The sequence below is a fragment of the Lagenorhynchus albirostris genome, chromosome 5 (genome assembly GCF_949774975.1).
Source record: "Lagenorhynchus albirostris chromosome 5, mLagAlb1.1, whole genome shotgun sequence".
In the NCBI taxonomy this organism is placed as follows: Eukaryota; Metazoa; Chordata; class Mammalia; order Artiodactyla; family Delphinidae; genus Lagenorhynchus; species Lagenorhynchus albirostris.
In genome coordinates this window covers 117834336-117854933 of record NC_083099.1, presented here as the reverse complement: position 1 = coordinate 117854933, position 20598 = coordinate 117834336, and the positions used below count along the sequence as shown (strand labels likewise).

At 34.5% G+C, this 20598-nt stretch overlaps 1 protein-coding gene across 4 annotated transcripts in view; it reads right to left on the bottom strand.

Annotated features, from left to right (window-relative positions):
- Positions 1–20598, bottom strand: part of USP25 (ubiquitin specific peptidase 25) — a 138594-nt gene that overhangs the window by 67254 nt on the left and 50742 nt on the right. For all 4 annotated transcript variants that reach the window (XM_060150761.1, XM_060150760.1, XM_060150763.1 and 1 more), the window contains exons 6-8: positions 19134–19220; positions 12794–12931; positions 10480–10556 (exon numbers count right to left, since the gene is read on the bottom strand). In XM_060150761.1, coding sequence (XP_060006744.1) covers positions 10480–10556; positions 12794–12931; positions 19134–19220 — 302 coding nt within the window. The remainder of the gene's footprint in view (positions 1–10479; positions 10557–12793; positions 12932–19133; positions 19221–20598) is intronic.

The following is a 20598-nucleotide window of genomic DNA, read 5'->3' as shown; positions in this document are numbered from 1 at the left end:
ATCCCATACATGCTGGGTGGGGAACCCACAAACTAGAAAATAATTATACTGCAGAGGTTCTCCCACAGGAAAGAGAGTTCTGAGCCCCACATCAGGCTACCCAGTCTGGGTATCTGGCATTAGGAGGAGGAGCCCCCAGAGCATTTGCTTTGAAGGCCATCAGGGCTTGATCACAGGAACTCCACAGGACTAGGGGAAACAGAAATGCCACTCTTGGAGGGTGAACACAAGGTCTTGTGCGCACCGGGACCCAGGGGAAAAAGCAGTGACTTCACAGGAGCCTGGGACAGACCTACCTGCTGGCCTTGGAAGGTCTCCCGGGAGAGGCAGGGGGCGGCTCTGGCTCACTGCAGGAACAAGGACACTGGTGGCAGAGGTACTGGTGAGTACTACTCATTGGCGTGAGCTGTCCTGGAGGCCACCATTTTGATGCAAAGACCTGGTCCCACCCAAGAGCCCTTAGGCTCCAGTGCTGGGATTCCGCAGGCCAAACAACCAACAGGGTAGGAACACAGTCCCACCCATCAGCAGACAGGCTGCTTTAAGTTTTCCTGAGCCCACAGCTGCTTCTGAACACACTGCTTGACAGAGCCCTGCTCACCATAGAGACAAGACCCAGCTCCACCCACCAGTGGGCAGGTATCAGTTCCTCCCACCTGGAAGCCTGCACAAGCCTCTTAGACCAGCCTCACCTACCAGGGGTCAGACACCAGAAGCAAGAGGAACTACAATCCTGCAGCCTGTGACACTGCAAATACAAAGTTAGATAAAATGAGACAGCAGAGGAACATGTTCCAGATGAAGTAACAAGATAAAACCCCAGAAGAACAACTAAGTGAAGTGCAGACAGGCAATCTAACTGAAAAAGAATTCAGAGTAATAGTAAAGATGATCCAAGATCTTGGAAAAAGAATGGAGGCACAGACCAAGAAGATATAGGGAATGTTTAACAAGGAGCTAGAAGATTTAAAGAACAAACAGAGTTCAACAATACAGTATCTGCAATGAAAAACACACTAGAATAAATCAATAGCAGAATAAATGAGGCAGAAGGATGGATAAGTGAACTGGAAGACAGAATGGTGAAAATCACTGCTGTGGAACAGAATAATGAAAAAAGAATAAAAGAAATGAGGACAGTTTAAGAGATCTCTGGGACAACATTAAATGCACGAACATTCGTATTATAGAGGTCCCATAAGGAGAGGAAAGGGCCTGAGAAAACATTTGAAAAGATAATAGCTGAAAACTTACCTAATATGGGAAAGGAAACAGTCACCCAAGTCCAGGAAGCACAGAGAATGCCATACAGGATAAACCCAAGGAGGAACACACCAAGACACATATTAATCAAATTGACAAAAGGTAAAGACAAAGAGAAAATATTAAAAGCATCAAGGGAAAAGCAACAAATAACATACAAGGGAATCCCTATAAGGTTATCAGTTGATTTTTTAGCAGAAACTCTGCAGGCCAGAATGGACTAACACATATATCTAAAGTGATGAAGGGAAAAAACCCTACAAGTATATTCTTATACTCTACCCAGCAAAGCTCTCGTTCAGATTCAAAAGAGAAATCAAAGGCTTTACAGACCAGCAAAAGCTAAGAGAATTCAGCAACACCAAACCTACTTTAGAACAAATGCTAAAGGGATTTCTCTAGGCAGAAAAGAAAAGGCCACAACTAGAAACAAGAAAATTACAAATGGGAAAGCTCACCAGTAAAGGCAGGAAAATATACATACATAAATATGGTATCAAAACCAGCAACTGTGAGAAGAGGTGAGTACAAATATAGAATACTGGAAATGCATTTGAAATTAAGAGACCAGAAACTTAAAACAATCTTGTATATACATATGGACTGCTATATCAAAACTTCACGGTAACCACAAACCAAAAATCTATAATAGATACACACACAAAAAAGAAAAAGCAATATAAACACAACACTAAAGACAGTCATTAAATCACAAGAGAAGAGAAAAATATAGGAAGGGAAGAAAAAAGACCTGCAAAAACAAACCCAAAACAATTAACAAAATGGCAGTAAGTATGTATCAGTAATGATCTTAAACATAAATGGATTAAATGCTCCAACCAAAAGCAAAAACAGGAACCTTATGTATGCTGTCTACAAGAGACCCACTTCAGATCTAGGGACACATACAGACTGAAAGTGAGGGGATGGACAAAGGTATTTCATACAAATGGAAATCAAAAGAAAGCTGGAGTCACAAAATTCATATCAGACAAAATAGACTTTAAAATAAAGACTGTTACAAGAGACAAAGAAGGACATTACATAATAATCAAGGGAAAAATACAAGAAGAGAAAACAATTGTAAATACATATGCATCCAACATAGGAGCACCTCAACATAGAAGGCAAATGTTAACAGCCATAAAAGGAGAAATCAACAGTAAAACAATAAGAGTGGAGAACATTAACAGCCCACTTACATCAATAGACAGATCATCCAGACAGAAAGTCAATAAGGAAGCACAGGCCTTAAATGACACACTAAATCACATAGACTTAATTGATATTTATAGAGCATTCCATCTGAAAGTAGCAGAACACACAATCTTTTCAAGTGAACATGGAACATACTCCAGCACAGATCACATCATAAGCCATAAAGCAAGCCTCTATAAATTTGAGACTGAAATCGTATCAAGCATCTTTTCCGACCACGACACTATGAGATCGGACAACAGATACGAGAAAAAACTAAAAAAACACCAACACGTGGAGGCTAAACCATATGCTACTAAATAACCAATGGATCACTGAAGAAGTCAAAGAGGAAATCAAAAAATACCTAGAGGTGAATGAAAATGAAAACATGATGATCTGAAACCTACAGTACACAGCAAAAGCAGTTCTAAGAGCAAAGTTTATAGCAATACAATCTTACCTCAGGAAAAAAGAAACATCCCAATTAAACAACCTAACCTTACACCTAAAGCAACTAGAGAAAGAACAACAAACAAAACTCAAAGCTAGCAGAAGGAAAGAAATCATAAAGATTAGAACAGAAATAAATTAAATAGAGATGAAAAAAACAATAAAAAAGATCAATGAAACTAAAACCTAGCTCTTTGAAAAGACAAACAAAATTGATAACCTTTAGCCAGACTCATGAAGAAAAAGAGGGTGATGGCTCTAATCAATAAAATTAGAAAAAAAAAAAAAAAGGAGAAGTTACAACTGACACCACAGAAATAAAAAGGAGCATAGAAGACTACTATAAGCAATTATATACCAATAAAATGGACAACTTAGAAGAAATGGACAAATTCTTAGAAAGGTACAATCTCACAAAACTGAACCAGGAAGAAATAGGAAATATGAACAGACCAATCACAAGCACTAAAATTGAAACTGTGACATAAAAGCTTCCAACAAACAAAAGCCCAGGACCAGATGGCTTCACAGGTGAATTCTATCAACCATTTAGTGACTAGTTAACAAGTATCCTTCTGAAACTATTTCAAAAATTGCAGAGGAAGGAACACTCCAAACTCATTCTATGAGGCCACCATGACCCTGATAGTAATACCAAAGATACCACAAAAAAAGAAAATTAAAGGCCGATATCACTAATGAACATGATGTAAAAATGAATAATGTAAAAATCCTCAACAAACTACTAGCAAACTGAATCCAAAAACGCATTAAAAGGATTATACACCTTGATCAAGTGGGATTTATCCCAGAGATGCAAGAACTTTTCGATCTCTGTAAATCAATCAGTGTGATACACCACATTAACAAACTGAAGATTAAAAACCATACGATCATCTCAATAGATGCAGAAAAAACTTTTATCAAAATTCAACACCCATTTATGATAAACACTCTCCAGAAAGTGGCATAGAGGGAACCTACCTCAACATAATAAAGGCCATGTATGACAAACCCCACAGCTAACATCATACTCAATGGTGAAAAACTGAAAGCACTTCCTTTAAGATCAGGAATAAGACTAGGATGTCCACTCTAGCCACTTTTATTCTGCATAGTTTTGGAAGGCCTAGCCATGGTAATCAGAGAAGAAAAAGAAATAAAAGGAATCCAAATTGGAATAGAAATAAAACTGTCACTGTTTGCAGATGACATGATACTATACACAGAAGATCCTAAAGATGGTACCAGAAAACTACTAGAGCTCATCAATGAATCTGGTAAAGTTGCAGGATTCAAAATTAATACACAAAAATCTGTTGCATTTCTATAAACTAATAACAAAAGATCTGAAAGAGAAATTAAGGAAACAATCCCATTTGCCATCGCATCAAAAAGAATAAATTACCTAGGAATAAACCTACCTAAGGAGGCAAAAGACCTGAACTCTGAAAACTATAAGCTGCTGATGAAAGAAATCGAAGATGAATTATACAAATAGATGGAAAGATATATCATGTTCTTGGATTGGAAGAATCAACAATGTCAAAATGACTATACTACCCAAGGTAATCTACAGATTCAATGTAATCCCTACCAAATTACAAATGGCATTTTTTGCCGATCTAGAACAAAAAAATCTTAAAACTTGTATGGAAACAAAAGACCCCAAATACCGAAAGCAATTTTGAGAAAGAAAAACTGAGCTGGAGGAATCAGCCTCCCTGACTTTATCTACAGTAATGAAAACAGTATGGTAATGGCACAAAGAGTGACTTGCAGATCAACGGAACAGGATAGAAAGCCCAGAAATAAAACCATGCACCTACAGTCAATTAATCTATGACAAAGGAGGCAAGAATATACAATGGAGAAAAAACAGTCTCCTCAATAAGTGGTGCTGGGAAAACTGCACAGCTATATATAAAAGAATGAAATTAGAGCATTTGCTAACACCATACAGAAAAATAAACTCAAAATGGATTAAAGACCTAAATGTAAGACCAGATACTATAAAACTCTTAGAGGGAAACATAAGCAGAACACCCTTTGACATAAATCACAGCAATATTTTTTGGATCCATCTCCTAGAGTAATGAAAGTTAAAAACAAAAATAAACAAATGGAACCTAATTAAATTTAAAAGCCTTTGCATAGCAAAGGAAACCATAAACAAAATGACAAGACAACCAACAGAATGGAAAAAAATATTTGTAAAAGATGCAGCCAACCAGAGATTAATCTCCAAAATATAGAGACAGCTCATGCAGCTCACTATCAAAATTAATAATAAAACCCCATCAAAAAAATGGGCAGATCTAAATAGACATTTCTCCAAAGACAACATACAGATGACCAACACACACAAGAAAAGATGCTCAACATTGCTAATTATTAGAGAAATGTAAGTCAAAACTACAATGAGGTATCACCTCACACTGGTCAGAATGGCCATCATCAAACAGTCTACAAACAACAAATGCTGGAGAGGGCATGAAGAAAAGGGAACCCTCCTATGTTGTTGGTGGGAATATAAAGTGGTACAGACACTACGGAGAACAGTATGAAGGTTCCTTAAAAAACTAAAAATAGAGCTATCATATGATCCAGCAACCCTACTCCTGGGCATATATCCGGAGAAAACCATACTTCAAAAAGATACATGCGCCCCAGTGTTCAATGCAGCACTATTTACAATAGCCAAGACATGGAAGCAACCTAAATATCCACTGACAGATGAATGGATAAAGAACATGTGGTACATATATACAATGGAGTACTACTCAGCCATAAAAAAATACTGAAATAATGCCATCTGCAACAACATGGATGGAGTAGAGATTATCATACTAAGTGAAGTAAGTCAGACAAAGACAAGTATCATACAATATCACTTATATGTAGAATCTAAAAAAATGATACAAATGAACTTTAAAAAACAGAAACAGGCTCACAGAAATAGGTAACAAACTTATGGCTATCAAAGGGGAAAGGTGGAGGGGAAGGGATAAATTAGGAGGTTGTGATTAACATATACACACTACTATACATATAATAGATAATCAACAAGGACCTACTGTATAGCCCAGGGAACTCTAACCAATACTCTGTAATAACCTATATGGGAAAAGAATCTGAAAAAGAATAGATATATGTAAAAAAATTGTTAGCTAAAACCAAGGGTATGATGCTTCCTCATTTCAAACTATACAACTACAAAGCTATGGAAATCAAGAGTATAGTACCAGCACAAAAACAGACAGGTAGATAAATGGAACAGAACAGAGAGCCCAGAAATAAGCCCACACATATATGCTCAATTAATGTATAACAAAGGAGGCAAGAATATACAATAGGGAAAAGAAAGCCTCTTCAGTAAATGGTGTTGGGAAAACTGGATAGTTACATGCAAAAGAATTAAATCAAACCACTTTCTTACATCATATACAAAAATAAACTTAAAATGTATTAATGACTACCTGAAACCATGAAACTCTTAGAAGAAAACATAGGCAGTAGGCTTTTCGGCTTCAATCTTAGCAACAATTTTTTGGATATGTCTCCTCAGACAAAGGAAACAAAAGCAAAAATAAACAAAAGGGACTACATCAAACTAAAAAGCTTCTGCAGAGTAAAGGAAACTATTATCAAAATGAAAAGGCAACCTATTAAATGGGAGAAGATATCTGCAAATGATATGTCTGATAAGGGGTTAATATACAAAATATACAAAGAACTCATATAATTCAATATATATAAATTAAAAAAATCCTAATTAAGAAAATGGGCATAGGAGCTGAATAGAGACTTTTCTCAGAAGACATACAGATGGCCAACAGGCACATGAAAAGATGCTCAACATCACTAATCATCAGGGAAATGCAAATCAAAACCACAATGATATATCACCTCACACCTGTCAGAATGGCTATTATCAAAAAGACAATAAAGCAACACCCAGCTCTACCCACCACCAGTCCCTCCCAGCAGGAAGCTTGCAACAGCCTCTTAGATAGCCTCAGCCACCAGAGGGCAGACAGCAGAAGCAAGAAGAATTACAATCTTCCAGCCTGTGGAACGAAAACCACATTCACAGAAAGACAGACAAAATGAAAAGGCAGAGGACTATGTACCAGATGAAGGAACAAGATAAAACCTCAGAAAAACAACTAAATGAAGTGGAGATAGGCAACCTTCCAGAAAAAGAATAGAGAATAATGATAGTGAAGATGATCCAGGACCTCAGAAAAAGAATGGAGGCAAAGATTGAGAAGATGCAAGAAATGTTTAACAAAGACCTAGAAGAATTAAAGAAAAAACAAACAGAGATGAAGAACACAATGACTGAAATGAAAAATACACTAGAAGGAATCAATAGCAGAACAACTGAGGCAGAAGAACGGATAAGTGACGTGGAAAACAGAATGGTGGAATTCACTGCCGCGGAACAGAATAAAGAGAAGGAATGAAAAGAAATGAAGACAGCCTAAGAGACCTCTGGGACAACATTAAATGCAACAACGTTCGCATTATAGGGGTCCCAGCAGGAGAAGAGACCTAGAAAGGACCCGAGAAAATATCTGAAGAGATTATAGTTGAAAACTTCCCTAACATGGGAAAGGAAATATCCACCCAAGTCCATGAAGCACAGAGAGTCCCAGGCAGGATAAACGCAAGGAGAAACACACTGAGACACATAGTAATCAAATTGACAAAAATTAAAGACAAAGTAAAGTTATTAAAAGCAACAAGGAAAAAACGACAAATAACATAAAAGGGAACTCCCATAAGGTTAACAGCTCATTTCTCAGCAGAAGCTCTACAAGCCAGAAGGGAGTGGCAGGACATATTTAAAGTGATGAAAGGGAAGAACCTACAACCAAGATTAGTCTACCCAGCAACAATCTCATTCAGATTCAATGGAGAAATCAAAAGCTTTACCGACAAGCAAAAGCTAAGAGAATTCAGCACCACCAAACCACCTCTACAACAAATGCTAAAGGAACTTCTCTAAGTGGGAAACACAAGAAAAGGACCTACAAAAACAAACCCAAAACAATTAAGAAAATGGTAATAGGAACATACATATCGATAATTACCTTAAATCGAAATGGATTAAATGCTCCAACCAAAAGACTCAGCCTTGCTGAATGGATACAAAAACAAGACCCATCTATATGCTGTCTACAAAAGACCCACTTTAGACCTAGGGACACATACAGACTGAAAGTGAGGGGATGGAAAAAGATATTCCATGCAAATGGAAACCAAAAGAAAGCTGGAGTAGCAATACTCATATCAGATAAAATAGACTTTAAAATAAAGAATGTTACAAGAGACAAGGAAGGACATTACATAATGATCAAGGGATCAATCCAAGAAGAACGTATAACAATTAATAAATATATATGCACCCAACATAGGAGCACCTCAATACATAAGGCAAATGCTAAGAACTATAAAAGAGGAAATCGACAGTAACACAATAATAGTGGGGGACTTTAACACGTTACTTACACCAATGGACAGATCATCCAGACAGAAAATTAATAAGGAAACACAAGCTTAAATGACACAATAGACCAGATAGATTTAATTGATATTATAGGACATTCCATCTGAAAACAGCAGATTACATTTTCTTCTCAAGTGCACACGGAACATTCTCCAGGATAGATCACATGTTGGGTCACAAATCAAGCCTCAGTAAATTTAAGAAAATTGAAATCATATCAAGCATCTTTTCTGACCACAACACTATGAGATTAGAAATAAACTACAGGGAAAAAAATGTAAAAAACACAAACATATGGAGGCTAAACAAACAAGAAAGACAGCAAACAACAAGCGTTGGTGAAAATGTGGAGAAAAGGGAACCCTCATGCATTCTTGGTGGTAATGTAAATTGGTGCAGTCACTATGCCAAACAGTATGGAGGCTGTCAAAAAGTTAAAAACAGAACTACCATATATGATCCAGCAATTCCACTTCTGGATACTTATCCAAAGAAAACAAAAACACTAATTCAAAAAGATATATGCACCCTTAAGTTCACTGCAGCATTATTCACAATAGCTAAGATACAGATGCAACCTAAGTGCCCACTGATAGATAAATGGATAAAGGTGTGTGGGGGTGTGTGTGTGTGTGTGTGTATGTGTGTATATACTCATTCCATGTAATATTATTCAGCCATAAAAAAAGAATGAAACCTTGCCATTTGTGACAACATGGATAGACCTAGAGGGTATTATGCTAAGTGAAATAAGTCAGACAGAGGAAGACAAATATTGTATCATTTCACTCACATATGGAATCTAAAAAACAAATGAACAAACATAAAACAGAACAGAGTCATAGATACAGAGAACAAACAGATGGTTGCCAGTAGGAAAGTGGATGGTGGCGGGGGATGAGTGAAGTAGGTGAGGGAAATTAAGAGGTAGAAACTTCTAGTTACAAAATAAGTGAGTCACAGGGATGTACAGCATGGGGAATATAGTCAATAATAATCAAATATCTTTGTATGATAAAGGTGGTCAAAAGGTACAAACTTCCAGTCATAAGATAAATAAGTACTGAAATGATTAATACAATTAACACTGCTGTATGTTATATGTGAAATTTGTAAGAATAAATTCTAAGAGTTCTCATCATAAGGAATAAATATTTTTTTCTTATATTTTGTATCTATATGAGATGATGGATGTTCACTAAACTTATTGTGGTAATCATTTTATGATGTATGTAAGTCAAATAATTATGCTGTATACTTCAAACTTACACAGTGCTGTTATGTCAATTATATCTCAATAAAACTGGAAGAAGAACAAATAAGAACAAAAATAGATAAAAAGAGAAGGAAAGAATTTTCAGCCTTGGATTTCTGCCTGTATTCTAGGTGTTAATTTACATAATGCATCTTGTAGAATCATATCAGAACCTGCGGTGGCAAATCCTAAATGGTCCACCAATGTTTCAGGAAGATGCACAAAGGAACCAATGTTTGGTGTTAGGAGAGTGGCCTCAGAAGAGTGGGAGTAGGACCACCCTGAAAGTGTGTGAACTTCTTCCCTTAAGGAGGTCTGCCCATATATTTTAAATGACCAGAGTCTTAGTGGTTCAACCAAATGGGCACAAAGTAAAAAGCCCCAGGGAATGTTAAGAAGAAACTTTACATGGAAGAAATCATGAATGTCCTCACGATTCCATGTAAAAAGATTTCATCAGAATTATTACTCCTGGCATGTTTCCCTACCACTGACCCATCTTCTTCATGGAATATGACTTCATGGAATAAGAACTGATGTGGGGTTAGCTTTTTCAGAGATCACTTCTTAGATATCTCTCACTAGACTGACCTTATATTGGACATCTAAAGCTACCCAACATTTGCGGCCATAAATTCCAAAGAGTTTGTCAAAAATACAGATAACATTTGGGTTTCCACACACTTATCTCAGATTCTTATTTCTCTGCTGACACTGAATACGTAAGAAAAAAAAAAAGAGTGTTATTTATCGATCTCCTAATTTATCTCCATCACTAAATTTCACAATAACTTACGTCTCCTCTTCAGCTTTCATTTGGAAGGCATCTTCTAACCAATCTAATAATTTGTGTGTAAACTCACTCACGTCTTGCTGTGGGGGGAAAAAAAAGTCTTGTTGATATTCGAGCCTACCAATGAAAACACTAAATACTGCAACATAAAACTTACAGCCAGTCTTTTCAAATGTATAATTAACTGACTCCTCACAACGGTATCATCTAAAATGTTTCACATCAAATGCAAGAAATATTTATAACTTAACCAGAGCATAAAATCATTATTTGAGAAAAACAAGCATTATATTCATAATCATGTAACTGGGTTTCACCTTAGGAGGGAAAAAAATATGTGTGTGTGTGTGTGTGTGTATATATATATATATAAATTCAAACTTATCAATAAGATTTTTAAAAAGAGTTATTACCTCCCCACAAAGAGCTCTCTAATGAATCTTTATAAAATGAAGGACCCACATTACCAAAGAGTTCTTCATTATATAAAGATTTATTACTGGTTTCTGTCTTAGAAGGAATATGTGTTTTTAAACAATTCATTTTTTCAATTCAACTGTTAATGCACAACTTTTTAAGCCATATCCGATTTTACTAAGATATCTGTTAATTTGGATAGGTTGAGCCTAATTAATCACTGACTCCTCAACTATCAAGTCTACCACCTCATGAACTTCGAACTGATTCTCCAATCAGAACCAGCACAACCTTCACCTTTTGCCATCCCTTCGGTCCTAGATCACCTGACATAGATAAACAGGAATAAGCAGTGGCAGTTGTACTTGTCAACTACCATAAAATTCTTTCAACACTCCAACCTGGAGCATAGCAAACAGGTTTGTATAGAATCTGCATGGGGAGTGGAGTGGGCTGGGGTGGGCTGGGGGGATAAAGCAACCCTACTATGACTTCCCAAAGACAGATAAATAAGTGTAAGCAATTTGCCTTTATCAAAATAGTGCCAAATATAAAACAAACTTACTATTATACATTTTCACAGCTAGAAGTTTTTGGAAAAGCATCTGGGCCAACCTATTTACCTTTAAAATGTTGAAACTAAGGTCTAGGAAGCTTAAATAAATTGCTCCAAAGCCATATAAAGACAACTAAACTTATTAACATATAAAGACAACTTCCTTAACAGGAAGGATTCTCCTTGAGAGCCACCGGAGGGAGCACGGCCCTGCCAACACCTTTATTTTGAACTTCTGGCTTCTAGAACTATAAGAGAATCATTTTCTATCGTCTTGAAATCACTTGGATTGTGGTAATTTGTTACAGCTGTCCTAGCACACTAATATAAGACTTTAAAATGACTTTCCATACTTTTCTATAACATTACTTACCCTGCAAGGTTATATCTGACAAGAAACAAAAAGGTTTTCTACTTATCCAATACTCTTTAGAAGAAATTGTTAGGGGGGAGAAAAACAACAAATATAAGCAAATTCTGATGTGACCACCCTTTTTGTTCATTTATCTTTGCCATAAAAAGTGAATTTTAAAAAAAAAGCACAGGGAAGGCAGTGGCAAAATCAGACATCTTTCAGCTCTCCACACATCCACGTAACAGATATATATCCAAGTACTACAACACCTACACTGCAAACGCAGCATATTTTTAAAATCTCAAGTATCGTCTTTATTTTTTGCCCATTATGTCACTGTCATCTTTTCCAACACTGTTGCTATTATTCTCTGTTACTTTCTTTCCTTCTCTTCCACTTTCCTTCTTTAATTTCTCTGACTTCTCACATTATATGTGAAAATGTTGGTTTGTTTATAGACATTTTCTATTTTTATAGGAAAATTCCCAATATTCTTTCTAAAAAATTGATAAAAAGCAACCAAACAGCACTACATAAAGATTGGGAAATAAAAGAGCAATAAAAGAAAAATAAAATAACAAAGTTAATGTCATTCAGAAACCTTTTCTGAGTAATTACGGAAAACTACTTTCTGCCAGCAAAAAGAGGCATATCAAAAGCGTGTATACTATACTGACACTGGGTTATCACACCTTGGTGAAGATTTTTAATTAAAAATTTGTGAACATTCTGAATTTTACCTACTGCTTTCACTTAGTAATTTTAATTATAATATAAATTACAGCTTCATTTATCATATACTTTCAAGATTATCACTATTTCTTAATGTAAAAGTAAATCTTCCAAATAAACAGTGTTTCAAGTGGCTCCAGCTTATTTGTATAAAGATAAATGACAACATCTTTGTCATTTACCTTTGAAAAAAAATGCTTAAGAAAAGATCAGATTAAATAAAAAAGTTAATAAACTAGTAAGCACAACAAAGCTACCTGCTGGGAGTCATTTGATTTGAAAGCATCCTTAAGAATTTCAACTGCTCTTGATGGATCAACATATTTCCTTTTAGTACCAACAAGAAGTGCAAATAGATACCGAAGCTCACGCATAAAAGGCAAATTCCGATGCTCCTATTGAAAAAAAAAGAAAAAATCCTTAAGTGAAGATTAAAATCTTTACTGGTAAAGAGATACTCATTTTAAAATTAACCAAAAATTTGACTAATATAGATTAGGGATGAATCTAGCACTCCTATTATCATAAAAAAAAGAAGAGTGATCTTGTCATCTAGGAGACTGAAAGAAGGAGTCAAACATGGAAAGAGCAGAGGACCTAGACTAAGCTCACAATTTTAGAATAAATGCCACATATTCACAGTAAATCATGTCATTACCCAGCCAAGAATATCCTCATTTAAGTTTGTTTATTACAATCCTTTCCATTCAGCAAAGCCCAGCTGCTGCTGAGGACAGCAATAACAAGAGCCAATATTCAATGAGTGCTAACCACGTGCCAGGCACTACTTAAGTACTTTATGCTCAATAAACCCATTTAAGCAAAAATCCCCCTCCTCCATGAAGCCTTCCCAGGCCCCTCCAAGTCAATGATCTCTTCAAACTCCACATCTACTGAAATTAATGTTTTTCATTCAGTAATGAATCACTACTGCCACTGTTATGTGAAAATCCTAATTATCAGACACATTAGTCTAATAAGTAATTAGACTAGATCCTAATATTAGACTAATGTATCCATTCTAGTGTTCCTTTGAAAACTCACTATTGTTTTTCTTCTTCCATAAGGAACAAAAACAACCCAATATTATCAATCACAAACAATTTATTTTAAAATAAGAAGAAAACTTTTTATAAGAATGTAATTCACATGTCTTAGTGAAATACATTATGGTAACAAATCAGACAGGCAGTTCTTACTATGGTTAGCTCCTGAAATAACAATTTTAACAGATAAAGCTTACATATACTATTTAAATACTAGAAAAATTTTCCAAGTTTGCATAGTTTTGTAGCAGTGTGTCTGTGTGTGTACAGTTGTTACCCAGAATAATATAATCAATTAATAAAGAAACAGTTGCTCCCACAATACATTAAAGAGCAGTCCTAAGAAACAGGTGTAAAGGAATAAAATTGATTCCAAATATTTATTTGATCTAAAAACTACACACCCATTACAGCAATCAGAAAGTACATAAAGTCTAACATAAAAACGCTAAGTTATAGAAAACATGGATTTTATTTAAGCATAACAAATTCCATCATTGATAATAAAGATGAAATGCAAAAGTTTTAAATGAGATAAAAAATTAATCCATGATTTTTCTGTGGTACTTACTATTCCCCAACAAGTGCCCTATATAAATAGGTTTCAAGAGTGTAAATGTTAAAAATTTTAATCCATAAAATAATTTTCAGAAATCTCCTTAATTTCTTGTGATCAATTTCTTCATTTATCACTGTACCTAAGGCAAGGCAGTTTTTTGAGACATTCCTTGCCAAGTGACAAGAATGAAATAAATGACTTTTGAAATCAAGTGAAATTCTGCTGAGATGCACATGTGAAAAGTTAAATACTTTAATAAAACATTTTTTGCTCTCAGCCAATTCCTGTGGCTAGAACATCTTGAATTTCAAAAGGCAAAATGAGTGGTTGCTGTTAAGACTAGCCACTGCATAAATTATGAAAATACCACCACATCTAGAAATTATTCAAACACAATTCTTTATCTTTTTTAAAACAGATTTATCAAGATATAACTGATGTACAATATACTGTACATTAGAAAGTGTACAATTTTACAAGCTTCACATATGTATACATCCATGAATGTATCACCACAATCAATAACATACCTGTCCATCACCCCAAAACTTTCTTCATCCCTCACTCCCCTCCCTAATCATTCCCAGGTGACCATGGTTACTTTACACTTTCTAGAAATTTATATAAATCATATCATATTCTATGCACTCATTTTAGTCAATGGTTTCCTGCAATCGGCATAATTATTTTGAACTTCATCCATATGTTTATGTACATTAATAATTAATTCCACTTTATTGCTGAGTGGGATTCCATTGTGCGGACAGACCACAACTTATCTATCCATTAACCTGTTCCAGCTGCAGTGGATATTATTGGATGTGGCTCTGTGTGGACATATGGTTTCATTCCTCTTGAGTAAAGAACTGAAGGGAAATGGCAAGGCTGTATGGTAGATGTTTTTAAGAAACAAACAAACTGTTTTCCAAAGGCATTAAACTACTTTGTATTCTCACTGGCAGTGTAATGAGAGTTCTAGGTCCACATTCTAAAACACCTGGATATGGGCTATATTTTTTAACTTTAGTTCTTCTAGTGGCACCCCTCATTTTAATTTGCATTTGGCCTAATGACTAGTAACATTAAGCATCATTTCATGTAGTTATTTACAATCTGGGTATCTTCTTTGGTGTTGTAATCTGTTAAGATATTTTTCCCAATATAGTAATAGGTTACTTGTCTTACTATTGAGATGTAAAAGTTCTGTACATATTTTAGATACAATTCCTTTGTGTGATATATGTTTTGCTAATATTTTCTCCCAATCTGTGGCTTGCCTTTTCATTTTGTATGAATTTTTCAAAGACAAGCTTTTCATTTTGATGAAAATATCAATTTTTTTCTTGTATGATTTGTGCCTATTTATTGTCCTTCTTAAGAAATCTTCTCTTAATCCAGAACCCTAAAATTTTCTATGTTTTCCTCAAGAATTTTTATAGTTTTAGTTCTTTGTTTTAGGTCTATAGTTCATTGTGATTTTTTTTTTTTCATAAATAGTGTCCTGTAAAGGTTGGAAAGTATTTTTCTGTCTAAGACATCATTGGTTTAAAAGATTTTCCTTTGACCATTGAATTGTTTTGGCAACTCTGATTAAAACCAATTACCCCTATATGTGTTGTTCTATTTCTGGACTCTATATTCTGTTCTACTGATCTATATGACTATCTTTTCACCAATAACACAGTGTCTTGATCATTAGCCAAAAAATTAATTCCTCCAACACTGCCTTTCTCTTTAAAACTGCTATGGCTATTCCACATCCCTTGATTTTGCATATAGATTTTACAATCAATTTGTCAATTCCTATGAAAATGCCTGCTGGGATTATAACTGGATTGCACTGATTCTATAGATTAAAGTGGGAACAACTGATATCTTAAAAAAATTGAATCCCCTGATCCATGAACATAGTATATCTCTTTATTTCTTTAATTTCTCTCAGCAATGTTTTGTAGTTTTCCATATCTTTTGTCTACTTGATCTCTAATATTCCATATTTTATGCTGTCTTACGTAAGTACTTTTTAATTTAAATTCCCAATTGTGTGTTGCTAGTATTAAGAAATACAGTTGATTTTTGTATGTTTGCCTTGTATCATGTAATGCTGCTGAATGAACTCACTTCTTGATTCTAGCATCTTTTTTTTTTTAGTTGAGTACTTAGGATTTTCTAAATAGACAGTCATATAAATGAAAAGACAGCTTTGTTTCTTCCTTTCCAATCTGCATGCTTATTTCTTTTTCTTACCTTACAGCACTGGTTAAGAACTCCAGTCTAATGTTTAATAGAAAAGTGGTGAGGGACATCTTGTTTGTTCCTGATCTTTGAGGAAAAGGGTTCAGTCTTACACCAGAAAGTATTATAATTAGTTGTAAGTTTCTCATAAATGAGTTTTATCAGGATAAAAAAGTTTTTTACTATTCCTAGTTTCTGTGAGATTTTGCCATAAATATATATTAGCTTTCTTCAAATCCTTTTTCTTCATCTACTGAGATAGTCATGTGGCTCTTCTTGTCTAATACGTTAATTGATGAATTATACTGAGTTTTGAACACTAAACCAATCTTTCAGTCCTGGATAAACTCCACCTGCCAATGAGGTATTATTACCCTTTATATGTACTACAGCATTCAACTTGCCAAAAATCTGACAATTTTTTCTTCTATTATTCATGAGGAATATTGGTCTGTAGTTTTCTTTTCTTGAAATATATTTTTCTACTTTTGGTTTCAGCGTAATGCTGGTCTCATAGAGTAAATTTGGAAGTTTTATCTCTTTTTCAATTTTCTGGGAAAACATGTAGAGAATTGCTATTATTTCTTCATTCAATGTTTGGTATAACTCACCAATAAACCTTGCTGCTATTGATTTTTTTTTTTTTTTTGGTGGGTAGGTTCTTAACTAAAAATTCTAATATAATATAGAGGTACTCTGGTTATCTATCTTTTCATCAGTTTCAATAGCTGTTAGCTTTTTAAATATTTGCCTGTTGTGTATAATATTCCACCATTCTCTTACTGTCTACAGAATATGCAGTGATGTGCCCCTCTTTCATTCTTTATTTTGGTAATTTGTTTCTTCTCTCTTTTTTCTTACTCAGTCTACTTAGAAGGTTATCAATTTTACCAACTTTCTTAAGAAGCAGCTTGTGGTTCCATTAATTTTTCTCTACTGTTTTCCTGATGTCTAATTCATTGATTTATGTACTTGTCTTAATTATTTCCTTTCTTCTGCTTTCAAATTAACAAGCTTTTCCCCCCTAATTTCTTGATGCAATCTGATGCCATTAATTTGAAACAATTCTTATTTTCTAATAAGGCATTTAGTTCATGTATTTTCCACTAACCACTGTTTTAGCTAAATCCCTCTAATTTTGATACATCATGTTTTACTTTTTATTCAGTTCAGAATACCCTGAAATTTCTTCTTTGACTTGTTCTTTGTTCCTGGGATTATTTAGAGGTGTAAATAATTTCCAAGTACTAGGGGGATTATCTAGATATCTTTCAAATTGCAAGTAATAATTCTAAATAATCATATGAATTATAAATATACTTCAACCAAGACATCAGAACAACAAACTAACCAAATTGTGACAGAGGGAGGCAACAGTCCAAAAAGTTTCATGTAAAAACTGTAATGACTTAAAGGCGTCTGTTTAATTTCTCTGGAAGTATGAGTAGTTGGTCAGGTGATCTTGCTTCCCTTTTGAAAATGGCTTATCAGTCTGATACTCTATGGCCAAAGATTACGGCCTGAAAAGCTGGTTATAAATCAAATTATATTCCCACTAGCTAGCATTATAAATGTTTCATGTGTTTGCAGGAAAAGCAGTTTTCAAAATTAGATACTAAAAGGAAAACATAATTTAATAATGTATTATTACTATTAACAATAGGTCACACGAAGTTCAACACTTTACTGAAACCTATAACTTCTTTGTCTTTGCAACCAGTCCCCTTTAGGGCTACAGTTTCTTTATGACAAGATCACTGAAGTCTTACACTCAAGGATATCAACTCCATAATTAATTTTTTTCATTAAGTATGAATTTCTGCGTGCAAATCAGTCCTATCTTTTGAAAAGCTAATATGAACAGTACAATAACTAGCAATAGCTGACACCTAGTACTTACTATGTACCAGGTACTTCTAAGTCCTTTATGTGTTTTATCTCATTTAATTCTCACAGCAACTCTATAAAATAACTGCTGTTATTATTTATGCTTTTCAGATAAGGAAAATGAGCAGTAACTAGACCAAGCAGGTCCACAGCCAGAACCCAGGAAATATGGTCCTAATGCCTGTGCTCTCTGTCACATTATATTGCCTAACAATATTAGAAGTTACAGATTCGCACTGCAAAGACAACAAGTGCAAAACTAACCTTTTAAAGAGCTCAGCTACAGAAATAACTGATAAATTTTTGATTTCCACACAATTTTTCAGGAGGCAACTGAGTAAAGGCCTTGAATTGTAAATGGTAACCTATAAAATTTACTGAAATTTGACACCCAAAAAAAAGAAAAAAGAAATTACTAAAGTGAAACAAAAAAATTGGCCTATTACTGACACACAGGTGAAGAAAAATTCATAATTACAATATACTAACCAAGAATAGGAAGTTACTGTTGTAGCTGAGATTAATAGGTTCACATTCAAATTTGACACTATTTCAGATTTGATTTGGCAAATTTCCCAAAAGCAAGCACAGATAAAAGAATATGAAGACCATATATACTCTGCTTAAAAATTTTTCATAGGGCTTCCCTGGTGGTGCAGTGGTTGAGAGTCTGCCTGCCAATGCAGGGGACACGGGTTCGTGCCCTGGTCTGGGAAGATCCCACATGCCGCAGAGCGACTTGGCCCGTGAACCATGGCCGCTGAGCCTGCGCGTCCGGAGCCTGTGTTCCACAATGGGAGAGGCCACAACAGTGAGAGGCCCGCATACCGCAAAAAAAAAAAAAAATTATGAAAATTTTCAAAATTTTACCTTTTGGTTTCGGGGTAAATCTTGAACATTTGATGGAGGCTTGTAATTCAGAACTAGTCTTCTAAATTCCAATAGATTGAATAATGACTGAAAAAGAACAACAATTTAAGATAACCGAAGGGAAAATTCTATTAACAGAACTATAAAAATATGACTGGCCTGAAAGATTTATTTTATATACAGAATATTTCCCACTAGCACAAGAAGGCCTATTTTCTCCCTGAGAAAAAGTCACATTTCTTTTATTTTGACATATTATTCTTGATCATTAACAATATTTATGGTACTGCAAAGGAGAAAATTATACGTGGACAACTCAAAAAAACATAATATATATTATTAAAAGTTTCCTTTCTTTATGTTACTATGTGCCTAAGCAGTTTCCTCAAAATAAAATCTACACAAATGCAAAGTTGAGAACTTTTTAGACATGTTATGTTCAGTATGAGTTTTCTAGAGGTATCAATTCTACAAAAATACAGTACAAATAAATTTATGGGCCAGATGCTAGGTGATAGAGACACAAAGAAATTACGTATTATCGCTAATGGTCAAGGAGACACACAACCTAGAAAGGAGACAGATATTTAATTATAACAATAGCAGTGTTACTCGAAAATACAGTAATATTGATCATGTAGAGCATAATGAAAGCATGTGAAAGATGCTCATGAAAAAGCTTCCTGCAGCTATGTTTTTAAGCTATAGCTTGTAACCCATTAATGTCATCATGATAAACATTAATTTTAAAAACTGAAATAAAATATAATGGAAAATATCAGAACATGTCATAAACAGTCAATTCACCAGAGTATCATTTGTAAAATTTTCACTGGTGATGTTTTTACATACGTATGTATGTGTAAAGTGTTTTACAATGTAAAACGTATTCCTTTCTGTGAGTCACAGTTTATAAAGTTTGAAAATCATTGCACTGGAGGTTATAATGTATTAAATCTTAGTAAAAGATGGGTTAGCCAACTTGCTAGAAAATAAAAATAGCACCACAAATCCATAAGAAAACAAGATTTTGTTTAGTACTGGGTGTTGGGAAAAATGGTCCACTATATATAAATAGTCATATATAGATATAGATGTGGATTAAAGACGTAAATATGAAAGGTAAAACCATAAAACTGATAATTGTGATCTGAAGTATTTTTTAATTAAACAATATGAACATATTCATTTATTTATTCATTCATTCAACAAATATTTATGGAGCACCTACTACATGCCAGACACAAGGAAGACAGGCAGCAGAGAATAAAATATATCAAGTCTCTGCCCTTGTACTATCTTGTTATTGCAAGTTAAAACAATGAGAGCAGATGTTGTAAGTCAGAAATAATAAGTACAATAACAGACCAAAATCAGAAACTTAAGGAAGCAGCATTTAAAAGCCAGAGGAAAAAGAGCTATAAGAAAGACAAAATAAAAATAGTAAAGGAAATGTGGAGTATGA